The following is a 19767-nucleotide window of genomic DNA, read 5'->3' as shown; positions in this document are numbered from 1 at the left end:
CTCTAAAGCTAGAACTGAATCACAAGAGGAAATTTGGAAAGAACTCAAATACATGGAGGTTAAAGAGCATCCCACCAAAGAATGAATGGGTCAACGAGGAAATCAAAGATTGAAAAAATTCATGGAAATAAATGATAATGAAAACACAACTGTTCAAAATCTGTGGGACACAGCAAAGGCAGTCCTGAGAGGAAAATATATAGCGATACATGCCTTTCTCAAGTAACAAGAAAGGTCTCAAGTACACAATCTAATCCTACACCTAAAGGACATGGAGAAAGAACGCAAAGAAAGCCTAAACCCAGAAGGAGAAGAGAAATAATAAAGATCAGAGCAGAAATCAATGAAATAGAAACAAACAAACAAACAAAAACAGTAGAACAAATCAATGAAACTAGGAGCTGGTTCTTTGAAAGAATTAATAAGATTGATAAACCTCTGGCCAGACTTATCAAAAAGAAAAGAGAAAGGACCCAAATTAATAAAATCATGAATTAAAGAGGAGAGATCACAACCAACACCAAAGAAGTATAAACAATTATAGGAACATATTATGAGAATTATACACCAGCAAATTTGACAATCTGGAAGAAATGGATGCATTCCTAGAGATATATAAACTACCACAACTGAACCAGGAAAAAAAAGAAAACCTGAACAGACCCATAACCAGTAAGGAGATTGAAGCAGTCATCAAAAATCTCCCAACAAACAAGAGCCATGGCCAGACAGCTTCCCAGGGGAATTCTACCAAACATTTAAAGAAGAATTAATTCCTATTCTCCTGAAACTGTTCCAAAAAAATAGAAATGGAAGACAAACTTCCAAACTCATTTTATGAGGCCAGCATTACCTTGATCCAAAAACCAGACAAAGACCCCATCAAAAGGGAGAATTACAGACCAATATCCTTGACAAACACGATGAAAAATTCTCACCAAAATACTAGCCAATTGGATCCAACAGTACATTAAAGGGATTATTCACCACGACCAAGCAGGATTTATTCCAGGGCTGCAAGGTTGGTTCAACATTTGCAACTCAATCAATGTGATACAATAGATTAATAAAAGAAAGAACAAGAACCATATGATACTCTCAATAGATGCTGAAAAAGCATTTGACAAAGTACAGCATCCTTTCTTGATCAAAACTCTTCACAGAGTGGGGATAGAGGGTACATACCTCAATATCACTAAAACCATCTACGAAAAACCCACAGTGAATATCATTCTCAATGGGGAAAAACTGACAGCTTCCCCCCTAAGGTCAGGAACACAGCATGGATGTCCACTATCACCACTGCTATTCAACATAGTACTAGAAATCCTAGCCTCAGCAATCAGACAACAAAAAGAAATAAAAGGCATCCAAATAGGCAGAGAAGAAGTCAACCTCTCACTCTTTGCAGACAATATGATACTTTATGTGGAAAACCCAAAAGACTCCACTCCAAATTGGCTAGAACTTGTACAGGAATTCAGTAAAGTGTCAGAATATATAATCAATGCACATAAATTAGTTGCATTTCTATACACCAACAGCAAGACAGAAGAAAGAGAAATTAAGAAATCCCATTTACAACTGCACCCAAAACCATAAGATAACCTAGTAATAAACCTAACCAAAGAGGCAAAGAATCTGTACTCAGGAAACTATAAAGCACTCATGAAAGAAACTCAGGAAGACACAAAGAAATGGAAAAACATTCCATGCTCATGGATTGGAAGAACAAATACTATGAAAATGTCTATGCTACCTAGAGCAATCTACACATTTAATGCAATCCCTATCAAAATCCCATCCATTTCTTTCAAAGAAATGGAACAAATAATTCTAAAATTTATATGGAACCAGAAAAGACCTCGAATAGCCAGAGGAATGTTGAAAAAGAAAGCCAAAGTTGGTGGCATCACAATTCCGGACTTCAAGCTGTATAACAAAGCTGTTATTATCGAGACAGTATGGTACTGGCAAAAAAAAAAAAAAAAAAAAAAGACACATAGATCAATGGAACTGAACAGAGAGCCCAGAAATAGACCTTCAACTCTATGGTCAACTAATCTTTGACAAAGCATGAAAGAATGTCCAATGGAAAAAAGACAGTCTCTTCACAAACGGGGTTGGGAAAATTGGAAAACCACATGCAGAAAAATGAAACTGGACCATTTCCTTACACCACACACAAAAATAGACTCAAAATGGATGAAGTACCTCAACGGGAGACAGGAATCCATCAAAATCCTTGAGGTGAACACAGGCAGCAACCTCTTCGACCTCAGCCACAGCAACTTCTTCCTAGAGGCAAGGGGAACAAGGGCAAAAATGAACAATTGGGACTTTGTCAAGATCAAAAGCTTTTGCACAGCAAAGGAAACAGTCAACAAAACTAAAGACAACTGACAGAATGGGAGAAGATATTTGCAAACAACATATCAGATTAAGGGCTAGTATCCAAAATTTATAAAGAACTTATCAAACTCAACACCCAAAGAACAAATAATCCAATCAAGAAATGGGCAGAGGACATGAACAGACATTTCTGCAAAGAAGACATCCAGATGGCCAACAGACACATGAAAATGTGCTCCACATCACTCGGCATCAGGGAAATACAAATCAAAGCCACAATGAGATACCACCTCATGCCAGTCAGAATGGCTAAAATTAACAAGTCAGGAAATGACAGATGCTGGCGAGGATGCGGAGAAAGGGGAACCCTCCTACACTGTTGGTGGGAATGCAAGCTGGTGCAACCACTCTGGAAAACAGCATGGAGGTTCCTCAAAAAGCTGAAAATAGAACTACCCTATGACCCAGCAATCATACTACTGGGTACTTACCCTAAAGATACGAATGTAGTGATCCAAAGGGGTACGTGCACCCGAATGTTTATAGCAGCAATATCCAAAATAGCCAAACTATGGAAAGAACCTAGATGTTCATCAACAGATGAATGAATAAAGAAGATATGGTGTATATATATACAATGGAATACTATGCAGCCATCAAAAGAAATGAAATCTTGTCATTTGTGACGACGTGGATGGAACTAAAGGGTATTATGCTGAGAGAAATAAGTCAATCAGAGAAAGACAATTATCTCATGATCTCCCTGATATGAGGAATTTGAGAGGCAAAGTGGGGGGTTTGGGGGTAGGGAAGGAATAAATGAAACAAGATGGGATTGGGAGGGAGACAAACCATAAGAGACTCTTAATCTCACAAAACAAACTGAGGGTTGGGGCGGGAGGGGGGTATGGAGAGGGTGGTTGGGTTATGGACAGTAGAGAGGGTATGTGCTATGGTGAGTGCTGTGAAGTGTGTAAGCCTGACGATTCACAGACCTGTACCCCTGGGGCAAATAATACATTATATGCTAATAAAAAAATTTAAAAAAATAAGTTCATTATATGAGCTTAGTAGCAGTCTCAAGAGCAGAGGAAACCGAGCATTTGACTGGGTTGGGGCTAATTTCAAAAACCTAATGTGTAAATTGTGTCCCAGAAATAAGAGAAGAGATAACATGACAGAAGAAATCATTGAGGCTTTGTTGGCTAAGACTTAGCAAAACTGATGAAAAATATCAACTTATAGAACCAAGAAACTCAGCACACCCCAAGTGGAATTAAAAACAGAGAAAGCCACACCTAAATAAATCATAGCAAAATTGCTGAAAAGCAATGGGAAGTGGTAAATCTGAAAGGGGATAAATAGGTGGAACTTAAGGGGCTGATGATATAAATAACTGCTGACTTTTCACTAGAATCAGCAGAGGCCAGAAGACAATAGAACACCCTTAAAGTGCTAAGAAAAACATCATCAAACTAGAATTTCATAACCAGTGAAAATATGCTTCAAAAATGAAGGTGAGATAAATTCATAAATTCATTTTCAGACAGACAAAAGTTGGGAGAATTCACCTGCAGCAGACCAAAACTACAAGAAAAGCTAACACAAACATTTTAGAACAGAAAGGATATCAAAAGGAAACTCAGATCTGCAAAAAGTGAAGAGCACCAGAAAGGGTAAATAGATGGGTAAATGTTAAAGGCCTTTTTTTTTTTTTAAAGATTTTATTTATTTATTTGACAGACAGAGATCACAAGTAGGCAGAGAGGCAGGCAGAGAGGAGGAAGCAGGCTCCCTGCTGAGCAGAAAGCCCGATGCGGGGTTCAATCCCAGGACCCTGGGATCATGACCTAGCCGAAGGCAGAGGCTTTAACCCACTGAGCCACACAGGAACCCCAAAGGCCTTTTATTTTTTAAAAAACGTTTAAAGATTTATTTATTTTGGGGGGGGGGAGAGCACAAGAGAGATCACAGAGGGAGAGGGAGAAGCAGACTTCCCACTGATCAGGGATCCCGATGTGGGGTTCAATACCATGACCCTGGGATCATGACCTGAACTGAAGGCAGATGCTTAACCAACTCAGCCACCCAGGCACCCCTTTGAAGCCCTTTTTAAAGTAATATATCTACATCTATATCTTTTTATCCATATGCATGATATTTAAAAATACTATTCAGTGTTTAAAGCTATATATAAATCTTTATAATTTATGCAGAAGTAAAATACAAATAACAAGACCATCAAGGTTAAGAGGAGGAATAAATAGAATTATATTGCTGTAAGGTTCTTACATATCTGTAAAATTATATAATAGTATTTTTCAGCATATTTTTTGAACTTAGATTGTGATAACTTAAAGATGTAGAGTATAATCTTTAGGGCGGAGATCACCAAAGTATAGTACCCAGACATACATCATTAACTGCATCTGAGAACTTATCAGACATGCAAGTTTTTGACCTCTGTCACAGACCTACTCAGTAAGAAACTTTGAGGGTATAGCCCAGAAAACTATGTTTTAATAAGACTTCCAGCTGCTTTGTAATACATGTCAAGTTTAAGAACCACTACTCACAAACAGCCACAAACAGTATATTTGTAGAATATACTACAAAGAATTATACTTTAAAAAAGGAGATAAAGTGGAATGATTTAAAAATGCAATATACCGGGGCGCCTGGGTGGCTCAGTGGTTTAGGCCTCTGCCTTCGGCTCAGGTCATGGTCCCGGGGTCCTGGGATCGAGCCCCACATCGGGCTCTCTGCTCGGCAGGGAGCCTGCTTCCTCCTCTCTCTGCCTGCCTCTCTGCCTGCTTGTGATCTCTGTCTGTCAAATAAATAAAATAAATAAAATCTTAAAAAAAAAATGCAATATACCCAAAAGAAGGTAGGAAAGTAGAAACAGAAACAAAGAATAAATGGGATACATAGAAAAAATAAATATCAAGATGGGAGATTTAAACCCAACTATATTAATGATTACCTCAAATATAAATATATTAAACTCTATGATAAAAAGGCAAAGATTGTCAGATGATATAAAAGCAAGATCCAACAACATGTGGTTTTATAAGGTACAATTCAATTATAAAGGCATAGGTTGAAAAGCATAAGAGTAGAAACAAATGTATCATGCAAACACAAGTATAAAAAAGCCAGTGTAGAGGTAGCTGGCTGGCTTAGTTGCTAGAGCATGTGACTTGATCTCAGGATCGTGAGTTCAAGTTCCACATCGGGCAAGGAGCCTGCTTAAAACACAGCAATAACAACAAAAGCCAGTGCGGCTGTATTATTAACATCAGACAAAGAGAGAAGAAGAATACTGGACTTTAGCATAAGAATAATGCTATAAGGAAAGAGGGAAAAATTTAATGATAAGAGAATAAAATCATCAAGACATGTCAATCCTAAATGCACTTGCAACTAAGAACAGAGTTCCAAAATGCATAAAGAAAAATGACACAAATGGACAACTCTTCATTCACACTTGGAGAGATTTTAATACTTCTGTCTCAGTAATTTTAGGATGCAGAGAGGGAAAAAAAATTAGTAGAAAGGCATATTTGAACAGCACTGTAACCAACTTGATAAAATACCAACTTAATAAAAATATTGCATCCAACCACAGAATATGCGTGATTTCAAACCCACAGAGAACATTTTTCAAGATAGACTATATTCTGGGTAATGAAAGAGATCTTAATAAATTCAAAGAATTAAAATCCAATAGATTATATCTTCTGACCCAATAGTAGTAAATTAGAAACCAGCATGAAAAGATACCTGGCATTACACACTTATCTGGACAAGATAAAGTTAAAAATAGTGACAATAGCAGGGATGCTCCCTCAGTTTAAGTGTCTGCTTTCATGTCAGGTCATGATCCCAGGGTCCTGGCATCGAGTCCCTCAGGGGGCTCCCTGCTCAGCGGGGAGTTTGCTTCTCCCTCTGCCCACCCCTCCCCGTGTTGGTATTCTTTCTCACACACAAATGAATAAGAATCCTTAAAAAAAAAAAACAGTAACAACAGCAAATGTGGGTACAGATAAAGAGAAACTAGATCTTTCATAAATTGCAATTGTGAAGGTAAAATAGGATAGCCTCTCCTGTAAACAGTTGGTCAGTTTCTTTGCAAATGTACATTATCATATGTTGCAGGATTTGTCTCAGAGAAAAAAATATGTCCACACACAACATGTAGAAAAGTGTTCATAGTAGTTTTATAATCACGGAAACCTAGAACAACTCCACAGCCCTTCAGTGGGTGAATGGGCAAATAAATCGTGGCACAGAGACATCAAGGAACACAACTCATCAAAACTTACTATTGATACATGTGACCAGTTGGATAGATCTCAAGAGATTACGGTGAGTGGAAAAAATGTTTCAATCTCGAAAGATTACAATTATATTATTCCATTTTTACAATATGCTTAAAATGATAATATTATAGAGATGGAGAATAGATTACTGGTTGCCAAATATTAGAAATAGGAGAGGGGATAGGAACTGGTATGATTATAAAGGGGTTTCATGATGGGACTTTGTAGTGTAGGACAGTTCTGCATCTTGATGGTGACAGTAGTTATAGTAATCTACACATGTGATAAAACCGCATAGAACTATACATATACAGACACACACAAGTGAGTGCACGTAAAATGGGTGAAAATCCAAAAACTATCTGGATTGTAGCCATGTTCATTTCCTTGTTTTAATATTGTATGATAGTCATGGAAAATGGTACCATTGGGGGAAACTGAGTAAAGGGTACATGGAACTTCTATTATTTTTGTAACTTTCTATGATTCTATAGTTATTTCAAAACAAAAACAAGGTTTTCTAGAAAATTTGCACATATTTGGGAATTAAATAATACCTTCCAAAATAACCCATGAATCAAAGAAAACTGATAATAACTATTAGGACATATTTTGACCTGAATAATAAGTAAAATACAAATACCCCATATTGTGGGGTTCTGTGAAAGCAAGGCTTTCACAGGAAAAATCTTAGCTTTAAATACTTGTAAGAAGAAAGGTTTAAAATCAGTGTTATTACCTTATACCACAAGAAACTAGAAACATCAGAACAAATTAAATCCAAAATAGCTAGAAGAAAGGGAATAAGAAAAATAAGAAAGAAAATTGATCAACTTTAAAATGAACAATCGAGAAAATCAAAACAAAATTAAAATTTGGATAATTGCAAAATGAATACAATTAATACAACTCTAAGCAAGATGATCAAGAAAAAAAAACACAAATTAACCAAAAATGTTTAAAAGAATAGAAAGTGTTTATAACTTTAGATTATATAGACATTAAAGGGATAAAACTTTTTATCAATATATTAACAAATTTCAATGAAATAGACAAATTCCTTAAAAAACAAAAATTACCAGAACTGAGAAAAGAATAAAAATTTTATTTGTATTCTTTTAAAGATTTTATTTTTTGAAAAATTTTTTAAAAGATTTTATTTATTCATGAGAGACAGAGAGAGAGAGGCGGGAGGGAAGCAGGGTCCCTGCAGAGTAATGCAGGGGTCCATCCCAGGAACTCGGTATCATGACCTGAACCAAAGGCAGACGCTTAACCACCTGAGCCACCCAGGCACCCATGATTTTATTTATTTGAGACAGAGAGAGAGAGGTCGCATGGGGTGGGGAGAGGGGCAGAGGGAGAAGGAGAAGCAGACTCCCTGCTGATCTGGAGCAGGGCTCCATCCTAGGACCCTGGGATCAGGACCTGAGCCAAAGGCAGAGGCTTAGCCCACTAAGCCACCCCAGTGCCCCAGTCTTATTTAACATTTTTATAAGTGATTTTAAAGATCTTCAAGTGTACAAATGCTATTGATTTCTTTCTGGTGGGGACAAGCTAAAAGTACAACACTATCTCTAGATCACAAGTAAGCAGAGAGTGGGGTGGTATGGTGGGGGGAAGCAGGGTCCCTGCTGAGCAGAGAGCCTGATGTGGGGCTCAGACCCAGGACCCTGGGATCAGGACCTGAACCAAAGGCAGAGGCTTAGCCCACTAAGCCACCCAGGTGCCCCAGTCTTATTTAACATTTTTATAAGTGATTTTAAAGATCTTCAAGTGTACAAATGCTATTGATTTCTTTCTGGTGGGGACAAGCTAAAAGTACAACACTATCTCTAGTGGAGAGAACACGTTTTCAAATTGTAGGTCAGGATTTACTGGTGGGTTGTAAAATCAATTTATCAAGTAAAGACCAGAATATATATTTTTAAGATTTTTATTTATTTATTTGAGCGGGGGGGAGCATGTGGACATGCAAGCAGGGGAAGGGGCAGAGGGAGAGGGAGAATGAGAATCCTTAAGCAGACTCCCCACTGAGCCCAGACCCTGTCCTGGGGCTTGGTCCCAGGACCCTGGGATTATGACCTGAGCCGAAATCCACAGTTGGCCATCCAACCAATTGAGCCACCCAGGAACCCCAAGATCAGAATATTTTTAAATAAAATTGACTAGACTAGAAAATATCAGAATTCACATATCAAGGGGGTATTATTTTATAAAAATTTTTTGAAGATTTTATTTGAGAGAGAGAGTGCATGTGTGCACTAGAGCAGGAGGGAGGGAGGGGCAGAGAGAGGGAGGAGCAGACTCCCTGCTGAACAGGGAGCCCATGCAGGGAGCCCATACTGGGCTCCATCCTAGGAACCCAAGATCACAACCTGAGCTGAAGGCAGACATTTAACCAACTGAGCCATCCAGCTCTGTTTTGTAAAATTTTTGTCTGAAATGCATTGAGCTGACTTCTTCCTAAATGGTTTAAGTTTTTCTTTTTTTTTTTTTTCAAAGATTTTATTTATTTCACAGAGAGAGATCACAAGTAGGCAGAGAGGCAGGCAGAGAGAGAGAGAGAGAGAGAGGAGGAAGCAGGTTCTCCGATGAGCAGAGAGCCCAATGCGGGACTCGATCCCAGGACCCTGAGATCATGACCTGAGCCGAAGGCAGCGGCTTAACCCACTGAGCCACCCAGGCGCCCCAAGTTTAAGTTTTTCTTTAAGTGATCAATGGTTACCCAGGAGTAAGAGAGAGAGGGTAGTGGTGGCTTATTGCTACAGCCCCATCAGGACTTGGCTGCCCTATCCTTAAATGCACTTAAATTGTATGTGTTTGTGTGTGTTTGCTGGGTCATGATATATAAAAATGTGATATGTGAAATGTGATAAAAAACTTCCTGAGGATCCATAAATAGGCAAAAAATGTTATCCGAGCAAGAAAGGTATGGGTACATGCAGGGGGCTGTGAGCTCTAACTTCCTACGTGGGAAGGCACCAGGTAACACTATAGACTCTCCCCAACACACAGCATCAGACCTTCAAAATCCTGAGTCTCAGTAGGAAAAGAAAAGGAAAATCCTGTCCTTCCTGTACAAAATTATGTTCTCTCTATACTTAAACAAAACACAGGACAGGGCTACAAAATGTCAGAATTACCCAGTGTAGCTGCTCAGTGCTAAAATGCACAACTCTAGAGGGTGCTCTCACAGACTATGATGTGAATGGCTCCCCCTGGAGTTGAACAGTGCACAACTCATATAACCTTACCACGCAGCCAAGAGTATAATGATTAAGAGTACCAGCTTAGGAGCCAAACAAACCTAGGGTCTAGTTCCAGATCTAAGCTCAGGCTACATAACCTGGGGCAGGTTAGTTAACCTCCCTGAGCCTCAATTTCCTTAAGAGAACACATTTACTCCTAGGACCCAGTTCAGCACCTGGCACATAGTGGTTCTCAATAAATGTGTGTTAAATGATATAAAAATGACTAATACCTGCCTTATAAGGTGGTGGTGAGGACTAAATGAATTAACATAGACAAAGTTTTGACGGACAATCTAAAAAATAAAACAGCATTAAACAAGTATCTACAAAGATGACAGACTGAAATTTTAAGATTCTTCAGGGTGGAAAGATGCAGGTTGGGAAGGAATTATTTTTGTTTAAATTAATGAAAAAATAATCACAAGCTACTGAGAAAACAAAAATGGACCAACTGGTATAAAGTATATAAAATCTGGATACAACAGAACTTTGATAGGGTGGAAATTCTTTTCTTTTTCTATTTGGACATATTTCTTGAAGCTTGAGAACACATTTGAGACAAAAAGCAGGAAAAGCATACCTTTTGTTATTTCCAATTGTAGAACAGGTAAAGACAAAAAGTACTGATAACATCAAAGCATTCTAAGAATGACATTGGGCCATGGGAGCTGAAATGTTTGGGTTCTTGTCCGGCATGGGGGGGGAGCAGGGTATATGACAGTTCAGGGACATGTGTTCCTTCCTCCCCCAGTGCTTCTTTCCTGGTGGAACTGTGGTTTTGGTGCAATCATGACAATCCTTCACCCTTATTAAAGTCGCACAATGAAGCAGGTCACCCTAGACTGAAAGCATAAACCCGGACCGGTGGGTCCCCTCCTTCCCCTGTGGTTCTGTGCCTACCTCCCAGCAGGAAGTTGCGGTGCAGTCATTCCCTCCCTAGAGATGGCTGATAACAGAAGCCAGCAAAAGTACATTCTGGGAGGGAAGAATCCCTGAGCCCCGAAGAGAGGTCACACCAGTTAGCAGTTAGAAAAGGAGGCATTTCTCACACTTGCTAATGAGTTCGACGCTTGTGAAACATAAACAGGAAGTGGGAGCTCTCCAAAGCGACCTGAAGGAAATCCACTCCCAGTTTGGTCGAAGTGTGAATCCCAGTTCTCTAGGTTGCCAAGGACACTGCCAATTAAGACTGACAGCCCCAAATTGCGCCCGAGGCGAAGCTTCACCCAGTTCCAGAGGCGACCCCGTTTTTTTTGTTTTTTTTTGTTTTTTAATTTTTTTCCAATCCTTCCCCACAGCCAGGCCACTCAGCATCGGGGTGACTGACCCGAGGCGCGGTGGGAACCGCTTACAGTCATCTCTCAACTCCCCGAACTTGCAGGGCAGGGCAGCGCAGAGGTCAGTGAAATCCCCAGCCAGGCCTTATTTTAGTCATGAATTTCCACTGGCTCCCTCCTCTGACTGCATCAGCGCGGCTCACACCGCGGGCTTGGAGTTTCAGCTGTTTTCCCTGCTCCAGGCTGAGTTAGAAGGTCACACAGACCGGACTCTGCGGGGGGAGGTAAGTGCCCTCCCGCCCCGCGCCGCCACCCTCCCCCCGCGCTTTGCTGAGATCTGGGGCTGCTTGGGGGGAGGCGTTTCTGCCCCTAGCTCCGGGCAGTGGGTTAGCTTCTTCCTCCTTCTCTTCCCACGCATTTTAGTCCGTATTAAATAAATTTTGAAACAAAACAAAGCAAACTTATCTTTTTTTTTTTTTTCCCCTGTCAGCCAGTGGCATCTATATAATTTTCCCAGGGCTGTCTTCCCCTCATTGCCCAATTTATGCTCTTGCCAGAGGTTCCTGTAAATTCAAGGGCAGAATCTGTTTGATTCCCCACAGTAACTCTAGCAACGGTCACTACGCCCAGCACCCTGGAGGGGGCTCAACTGATGTGTATCCACTGAATGAACGCTAAAATTTCAGTATGATGGACAGATAATTTTTTCTAGACTCTCTCCTCCCTCCCGCCCCGGGTGCAGACCGCCAACAGCGCCGCCCAAGTTCCTGGTAGGCGAGGAGATAGCCCACCACGGCGGTCACAGTGCGTCCCCGGGGTCTGGGTCCCAAGGGCGGCGGAGAGGGACTCGCAGGCGGAGGCCCTGTGGCCCGAGCTGTGGCCACGTGAAGCGTCACGCCCCGTGCTGCTGCGGGGCAGGCGTCGCTGCCGCAGTTGTGTAACGTTGCAGCCGGAGGGGAGGCGACCCGGGAGCCTCTGCTCTGGAGGGGGCAGGGTAGGGAGGGGAAAAGCAGGGCACCGCGCCCGGTGTCTTTCGGTGCCAGACTAACCCATGTGAGGTTAAAGTGGGCACTGGGATACACGGGGGCGGGGGCGCAAGAGGGCGCCCGCCGGCCCGCAGGCTTTACCCAGAGCGGAGCTCGGGGGGAGCGAGGGGCCCGTGGCGCACACGCTCGGCGGTCAGGTGCGCGCAGCGTGCTCCGCGGCGGCCTCGGCTGCCCCTGCGCTTGGCTGCCAGCCCGCTTCCCATGGGGTGACATCCGCCCCGCCCCTCGGCCCCTCCCCACGGCGGGCAATTCCTGGACGCCCGGCTGAGGGGTGGGGGCGGGGAAGCCGGGACGGAAAGAAACACCAGCCTCTGGGGAGGGCAGGGGGGCCGGGCGACTCCCTCCGCTGCGCGCTGGTTCCTCGGAGCCGGCCGGGCGGGGGAGGAGGAAGAGGGTTGGGCTGGAGCGAGCGAGGGGATATTCCTCTCCCGGCTTGAGTCAGACGCGGGCGGATCCGTCCTCCCCCGTTCCCTCCCAGGAGACGGGAACTTACTTCATTTCCCTGGGGCAGGTTCGCCCACGTTACCAAACCAACCCCCTACCCGGCCCCAGCGCCTCCCCGGCCCCTTCCAGCTTCCGCGCCCCCCACCCGGTTGGGCAGGACCCAGGCCGTGCTGCCACCCCCTCTTCGGGGAAAGGCAGCCGCAGCCGCAGACACCTGGGGGCCGGAGCTGGGGGGGGGGGGGCTCCCTCGCAGCCGCGGGAGCGTTGTCCAACACGTGAGACTCATGTGATGAAGCCGGGGGAGGGCGGGCAGGTCGCTCCTTCCCTCCCTGGCAGCGGCCAGACGTGCCTGGAGTCACAGGGTAGAACACGTAGCTCCAACCCACCCACTCGCTCCCATTTAACCCAGCCCGCAGCCTCTCCATTACTCCTCAGCTTGCCCCCCCACCCTCCCCTCCGCCCTAGCCGGCCCCCCCTCCGAGCTCCCTCCCGCCTCCCCGCCCGCCCCACTTCTCATTCACTTGGCTCGCACCGCGCAGACGGCGCAGGGAGCACACACCGCCAGTCTGTGCGCAGAGCCGGAGCCAGAGGCCGCGGGGACACCATGCACGCCCCCAACTGAAGCAGCACCTCAAAGCCGCAGCGCCCAGCAGCTCAAGCGGATTTCAGAGAGCTCAGACTCAGAGGAACCCTTGAGGAGAGACACCCCCCTTCGCCCCCTTGAAGCCCCTTGCAGGACAGTGCTCACCCCGACGTTCCGCTACTGCAGACAGGAGTGCACAGTGGCCCCGGCTCGCCGCGCCATGGAGCGGATCCCCAGCGCTCAACCGCCCCCCACCTGCTTGCCCAAAGCTCCAGGACTGGAGCCCGGAGACCTACCTGGGTAAGTTGGTACTCCCCGGCCCCTTCAAGCCTCAGCTCCAGCCCTGCGTTCTGCGCCGCTCTCAACTCAGAGCCGTTCTGGGCGCATTCGGGGGGCTTTTACTCGCCAGGGCTCTTGGAGCCTATGCGCACGCAAAATCAAGACCCTACCTGGTCCCTCTCCCTGCAGGATGGATTTTGCCCACATGTACCAAGTGTACAAATCGAGGCGGGGAATAAAGCGGAGCGAGGATAGCAAGGTAAGAATACCGCGCCCCTCGGGACCCCAGCCCTTGGCGCGCGCTGTTCCAAGAAAAGTTTTCTCACTTGGAGCTTCGCCGGGCAATGCAAGGGGTGGGTTCGGTGCTTCTATGAAATGGCTTGGACTAGAAGGGGCAGAAAGTGGTTCTGCGTGTGACTCCGCGGTCCCAACTCTAAAGGCGTCGCGGGGTGGGGGAGAGAGGGGCTTCTCACCCGCTTCCTCTGGCGCCCACCGCCCCGCCGTGCGCCTTGCAGGAGACCTACAAACTGCCGCACCGGCTCATCGAGAAAAAGAGACGTGACCGGATTAACGAGTGCATCGCCCAGCTGAAGGATCTCCTACCTGAACATCTCAAACTTACAGTAAGTGAGAAGCTGGCCCCTCTCCAAGCCAGCTCTTCTGCCCAGGGAGAGGGCGGGGGGGGTCATTCGCCGCCTGCAGGCTCCACTGGGAACTGCAGGCCAGATGGGCGGCTGGGAGCTTGCGGGTGGCTCTGTTTTGGGGTACCCTTCCCCAGCCCTGGGATTTTTCTGGCAGCCTCATGCAATGAACTGAGAACCGCTTGGACTTCTCCAAGTTGGCTCTAACCCCAGCTAGCCTTCGTTTTCAAAGAGTTTAAGCCTTTCCTTGCTGGTGACTTTTAGGGTTCTTTAGTTTTGCTGACTTTGGTAAACCAAGCAACACGCAGATTTTATTTACCCCCTTCTCTCCGCCCTGCCCCTTTTGAAAAATAAAGAGGACTTGTTTGGGTGCGTGATTTTTATGTCCTGTTCTTTCTTGTCAGTAGCCAACAGCTTACTGGCTTGGCAGCCTTTGGTTGGGGAAAGGAAAAATAGTATTTAAGGAGGAAGTAAAAAGCCTAGATGAGCTGAAAGTTATGAAAGGGTGTCAGGAAAGAAGCTAGGGGAAGCCTCTTGGCTGCCAGACACAGTAGAAGTCCCTCCTCAGGTTGACAGCACTGCAGAGAAATGTTATCTCTGGATTCCCCTGAGTTCAGGTCAGCAGTGGCTGCTGGAGAAATAGATCTGTCAGAGCTTTCTCCTGATGTAGCTGCCTCTTCCCAAATGCCTCCAAAGATAATTGACACTCGTTTTTTATTCTTTAATCAGAAGTGTGTGGATGTATGTATACAAACACAACACTTTTTAAAAATGTCATCTCCAAACTTAAAAATGAAATGTTATCAATCAGGAAAGGCTATCCCCCCCCCCCCCCCTTAGAGATACTTCCCATTGCTAATAAGTGTCCCAGAGGTGGGAATTCTCTGACCTCACTGCTGACTAAGGCTCTTTTTATTCCAGACTTTGGGTCATTTGGAAAAAGCAGTGGTTCTGGAACTTACCTTGAAGCATGTGAAAGCACTAACAAACCTAATTGACCAGCAGCAGCAGAAAATCATTGCCCTGCAGAGTGGTTTACAAGCTGGTGAGTGCCGGAGTCTGGTTATCATCACCTGAGAGTTGTAGCACAAATAGCCTGTGGGCTCAACATCTGGTATAAGAAACATTCTTACAACAAATGGCTTGTGCACGTTAGTTGGGGGAGATGTCATTTTATCTTTCCTAAAAGGTCAGACTTCTCATTTGGAATGCTGCTGCTTGCCACCTGGCATGAACATGTATTAGTCAAGTGGTAAAATATTTCTGTGGCATTTTGGTTTAAGGGTTTCTGGGTTCTGGGACATCTTCCCCCTCTTGTTTAAAATGCAGGGCACCTATAATTTGTGTCGTGGGTGTTTTACAGTTGGTCTTCTTAGTCCTCTTTCATTGGAGAATAAATCATGGGTATGCCCCAGTGTTTTCCTGTTTCTCTACTTCCTTATCACTCTGTGTGTGGTTTGGTCCTGGCAGGATGACAGCAGGAGCTTTTCCTGCATTTCATGTGGTTCCCTGAATAGCCACTAGGTATCTTGGTTAGTTGCACAATCTAATGAAACCGGTGAAGTTTCATCATTAGTTTCTACCGACTGGCAGAGAATCACAGTCACCTTGTAACCTTTTAGTTTCACCCCTTCCAAATAATACTGTACAGACCAGGGAGAAAATCTTCTACCCACTCCCTCATTCCATTCTTCTTGCCCTTCTTTCCAAGACTAATATGATGAGAATCACAAAAACCTAGCAGGTGCTTCTGCCAGTTTCTTCATTGAAAATAGGAAGATGATGATACCTGATTACTTGGGGCTTGTGGATAGAACACACAGAAAAGGCTTAGAAATAGCTTTGAAATTTGAAGAGTCCAGCGCAACTGCAACTTTTTCAGTCGAAAATAAGCTTACTTGGGTGATGTCGTTCTTTTATTCTTTATCTCATTCTGTGACTGGTCTTTGTCCAGTCTGGCTCTGGTAAGACAGATGTTCTCTAAATCCACTCTAGTTATAAACATACGAGGATGTTCAGTGCTGTGTCATGTATAATGAAAACTCAGGAACAAGCTATCAATTCAAGAGGGGAAGTAGTCCATCTCTCTTAATTTTGTTCTGTTTCTGTGATGGGATATTATGCTACCATTACAGCTCCTATTTTACCTCCGAGTGGTAGGATAATGGATTATTTTTGTTCTATTATTTACACTTTTCAATATAATCCAAATTTTTTTTTTTATCATATTACTACTTTCGGAGTTAGGAACACAAATCAGCGAGGGCCAGTAGCAAAAAGAAAAGCTCCCACCCAGTCTTCGAGGTGTAGGTATCTGGGTGAATCACGGGGCCTTCTGAAATGTCTTCCTTTGGATCTGTGTCGATCCAGGTGAGCTGTCGGGGAGAAATGTTGAAGCAGGTCAAGAGATGTTCTGCTCAGGCTTCCAGACGTGCGCCCGGGAGGTTCTTCAGTACCTGGCCAAGCATGAGAACACTCGGGACCTGAAATCTTCGCAGCTCGTCACCCACCTTCACCGTGTGGTCTCAGAGCTGCTGCAGGGGGGTACCTCCAGGAAACCATCAGACCCAGCTCCCAAAGCCATGGACTTCAAGGAGAAACCCAGCTCCCTGGCCAAAGGCTCTGAAGGCCCTGGGAAAAACTGTGTGCCAGTCATCCAGCGGACTTTCGCTCACTCGAGTGGGGAGCAGAGTGGCAGTGACACGGACACAGACAGTGGCTATGGAGGAGAATCCGAGAAGGGTGACTTGCGTGGTGAGCAGCAGTACTTCAAAAGCGATCATGGACGCAGGTTCACCATGGGAGAAAGGATCGGTGTTATTAAGCAAGAATCTGAAGAACCCCCAACAAAAAAGAGCAGAATGCAGCTCTCAGATGATGAAGGCCATTTCACAGGCAGTGACCTGATCAGCTCCCCGTTCCTGGGCCCCCACCCACACCAGCCTCCCTTCTGTCTGCCCTTCTATCTGATCCCGCCGTCAGCAACTGCCTACTTGCCCATGCTGGAGAAGTGCTGGTATCCCACCTCCGTCCCTGTGTTATACCCGGGCCTCAACGCCTCTGCGGCAGCCCTCACCAGTTTCATGAACCCAGACAAGATCTCAGCCCCCTTGCTCATGCCCCAGAGACTCCCTTCTCCCTTGCCTTCCCATCCTGCCATCGACTCCTCTGCCCTGCTCCAAGCTTTGAAGCAGATCCCCCCTTTAAACTTAGAAACCAAAGACTAGGGGGACCCTGCTACTTTGCTCTCCTTCCTCCCTACTCCCCCGCCCCTCTCCAAAAACAAAACAAAACAAAACAAAAAAAGTGTGACTGCAGCAAGATTGTTCTAGCGTGTATGCTGAGATAATCTGAGGCACGGAGAGATCTGGGGTGCGTGTATGCACGCATCTGTGAGCGTGCCTCGGTTGTCGCTATAGGACATGAAAGCTCCTTTTGGCCTAGGGAAGATAATGAAGGATGGCCTGACATCAGAAGATTTTGGGGGGGGATTGTAGCAGATCTCTGGGCTTTCCCCCATCCCAGAGAATAGCCCCCTCAGATACAGAAAAAATCAGCTGGATTTTTCAAAAGCTTCAAAGTCTTGGTCTGTGAGTCAGTCTTAATTTTGGGAGCCAGGTCTGTGGCTTTGAGAAAAAGGTACTTTCAAAAGAGGGCTTTCCAGAGTGCCGTTCCCAGCCAGCTCTCATAACCCCACCCTTCTCCCTTTTATTGTTGCGGTGACTCACCAAACGGGGAGAGGGCGGGCAGCTGCACGGAGCTTTCTGCTAAGTGGTGAGGTAGCAGACACTGGCATAGCACGGTAGTGGTTTGGGGAGATTTTCTACAGGTCTGCTCCCCACCCCCTGCCTCCGATGAATAAAGAGAATGTAGTTCCTACTCAGGCTTTCATAGTGATTAGCTTAATAAGGAACTGAAAAGGGCCCCCTGGTAAAGCTGAGCTGCCAGGGAATGAGGGAGGAGTCCCTTGGGCCTCTGGTACCTGTTTCTAAGTCTCACCTAGAAAACAATCATGCTGTCCCGGGAACCAAAGCTGGGTCTGAGAAACGCAGGTGCCTAAGTTCCAGTCACCCCCAAAATGCATAAAGCCAAGTAACAAATTGCTACCGTCAACAAGCAGAGCTAGACTCGGTTTGCAGTTCTATCCTAAAACTCCTTTTAACCAAGCTTAGCTTAAAGGCCTAACCAGCTCTCGGCACAGCAAGATCCTTTCTGCAGGCTAATGCCCCTCGCCCAAATGGCATAGGGAGTGTCCTTATTGCTAAAACGGATTCTGTCTCCTTCAAAGAAGTTTTATTTTTGGTCCAGAGTACTTGTTTCCTGACTTGTCCAGCTAGCCCTGCACCAGCTTTTCAAAATGCACTACGCTTGATCGCCGATCGTGTTCTAACTTTTTCTTTTCCTGTTTTTATTTTGGTATAAAGTCATTGCCCTTATTTGTAAAACTGTTATAAATATATATTATATAAATATATTAAAAAGGAAATGTTTCAGATGTTTATTTGTATAATTACTTGATCTACAAAGTGCGAAAAATGAATGTATTCCTGTTTTTGAAGAGAAGAATAATTTTTTCTCTAGGGAGAGGTACAGTGTTTATATTTTGGAGCCTTCCTGAAGGTGTGAAATTGTAAATATTTTTATCTATGAGTCAATGTTAAGTAGTTGTTTTAAAATACTTAATAAAATAATCCTTTTCCTGTGGAAGAGAAAGATGGGCTTCTGCATTTTTCTTCTAAATACCCCAGTCGTGTAATAGGGCTGTCTTCCTGCCCTCCCCTCTTGGCTGGAGGCAACAACTCGTTCATCTTGGCGTCATTTCATTCAGCTTTTTATGTGTCTTGTATTTGGTCAAACAATAAACTTGGTCAATTTTGTAGGTAAATATTTAAATTTTTTTAACGTTTGCTAAAGGTTCATGGTCATGCTGTGCCTCCTTCCAGAGTTAGGCAAAAAGTACATTGTCCCCCCACCCCCTGCCTCAGCCTGCTTTTCTCATGGTCCTTAGAACCTGACAGAAAATGAAATTACGGAATTGTTAGGCCATAGGGTCTGGGGAGCTTGCTGGAGCGGTAGGCACATGGAGAAAAGATTTAATGGATTATTATGCAATAATTGCTGCTGGGGAATAGCACCTCTGCCAAGCCAGTCTAACTTTTTTGAGTCTAGCAAAGTCTAATGGATTTGCCATATCCTGTCTTACTGCTGCTGAAGGCAACATTCCATAATTATTTTCTACATCCTTCCTGGACTTCCTCTCGTTGGGTGTGTTTGTGCATGAATGAATATTGGTGTTCCTTAGTCAAGTGCTCTTACAAAAAAAAAAAAAATTTCCATGGGAAAAGAAGTGGGAAATGACCTGGTCGAGTATTTTTGCCTTTCCCCATCTCCCCGTCAGGGATGTCCTGATGGCCAGTACCTGGCTTGCCATGCTTCAGATCCCCAAGTACCTGGAGTCTTCCAGAACCCTCTGGTCCATCTGGAGCCTAAGCAGGGCACCTGCTCCCAGGGAGTTCTCAGCCACCAAAGGCACCAACCTGCCCATCGTGACTTTGCTTCAAACGTCACC

At 44.6% G+C, this 19767-nt stretch overlaps 1 protein-coding gene across 1 annotated transcript; it reads left to right on the top strand.

The window, feature by feature from the left end:
- Window positions 1-13146: 13146 nt before the first annotated feature.
- On the top strand, window positions 13147-18911 carry BHLHE40 (basic helix-loop-helix family member e40). The gene is made up of 5 exons (XM_047746205.1): window positions 13147-13578; window positions 13747-13816; window positions 14073-14180; window positions 15120-15243; window positions 16569-18911. Exons 1-5 carry the CDS (start codon window positions 13499-13501, stop codon window positions 17423-17425), a joined length of 1239 nt encoding a protein of 412 aa, XP_047602161.1. The 5' UTR covers window positions 13147-13498; the 3' UTR covers window positions 17426-18911.
- The last annotated feature ends 856 nt before the right edge of the window (window positions 18912-19767 follow it).

Source organism: Lutra lutra, chromosome 1, assembly GCF_902655055.1.
Source record: "Lutra lutra chromosome 1, mLutLut1.2, whole genome shotgun sequence".
NCBI lineage: Eukaryota > Metazoa > Chordata > Mammalia > Carnivora > Mustelidae > Lutra > Lutra lutra.
Note: the sequence above shows the minus strand (reverse complement) of the source record. Positions and strands in the feature narration are given on the sequence as shown.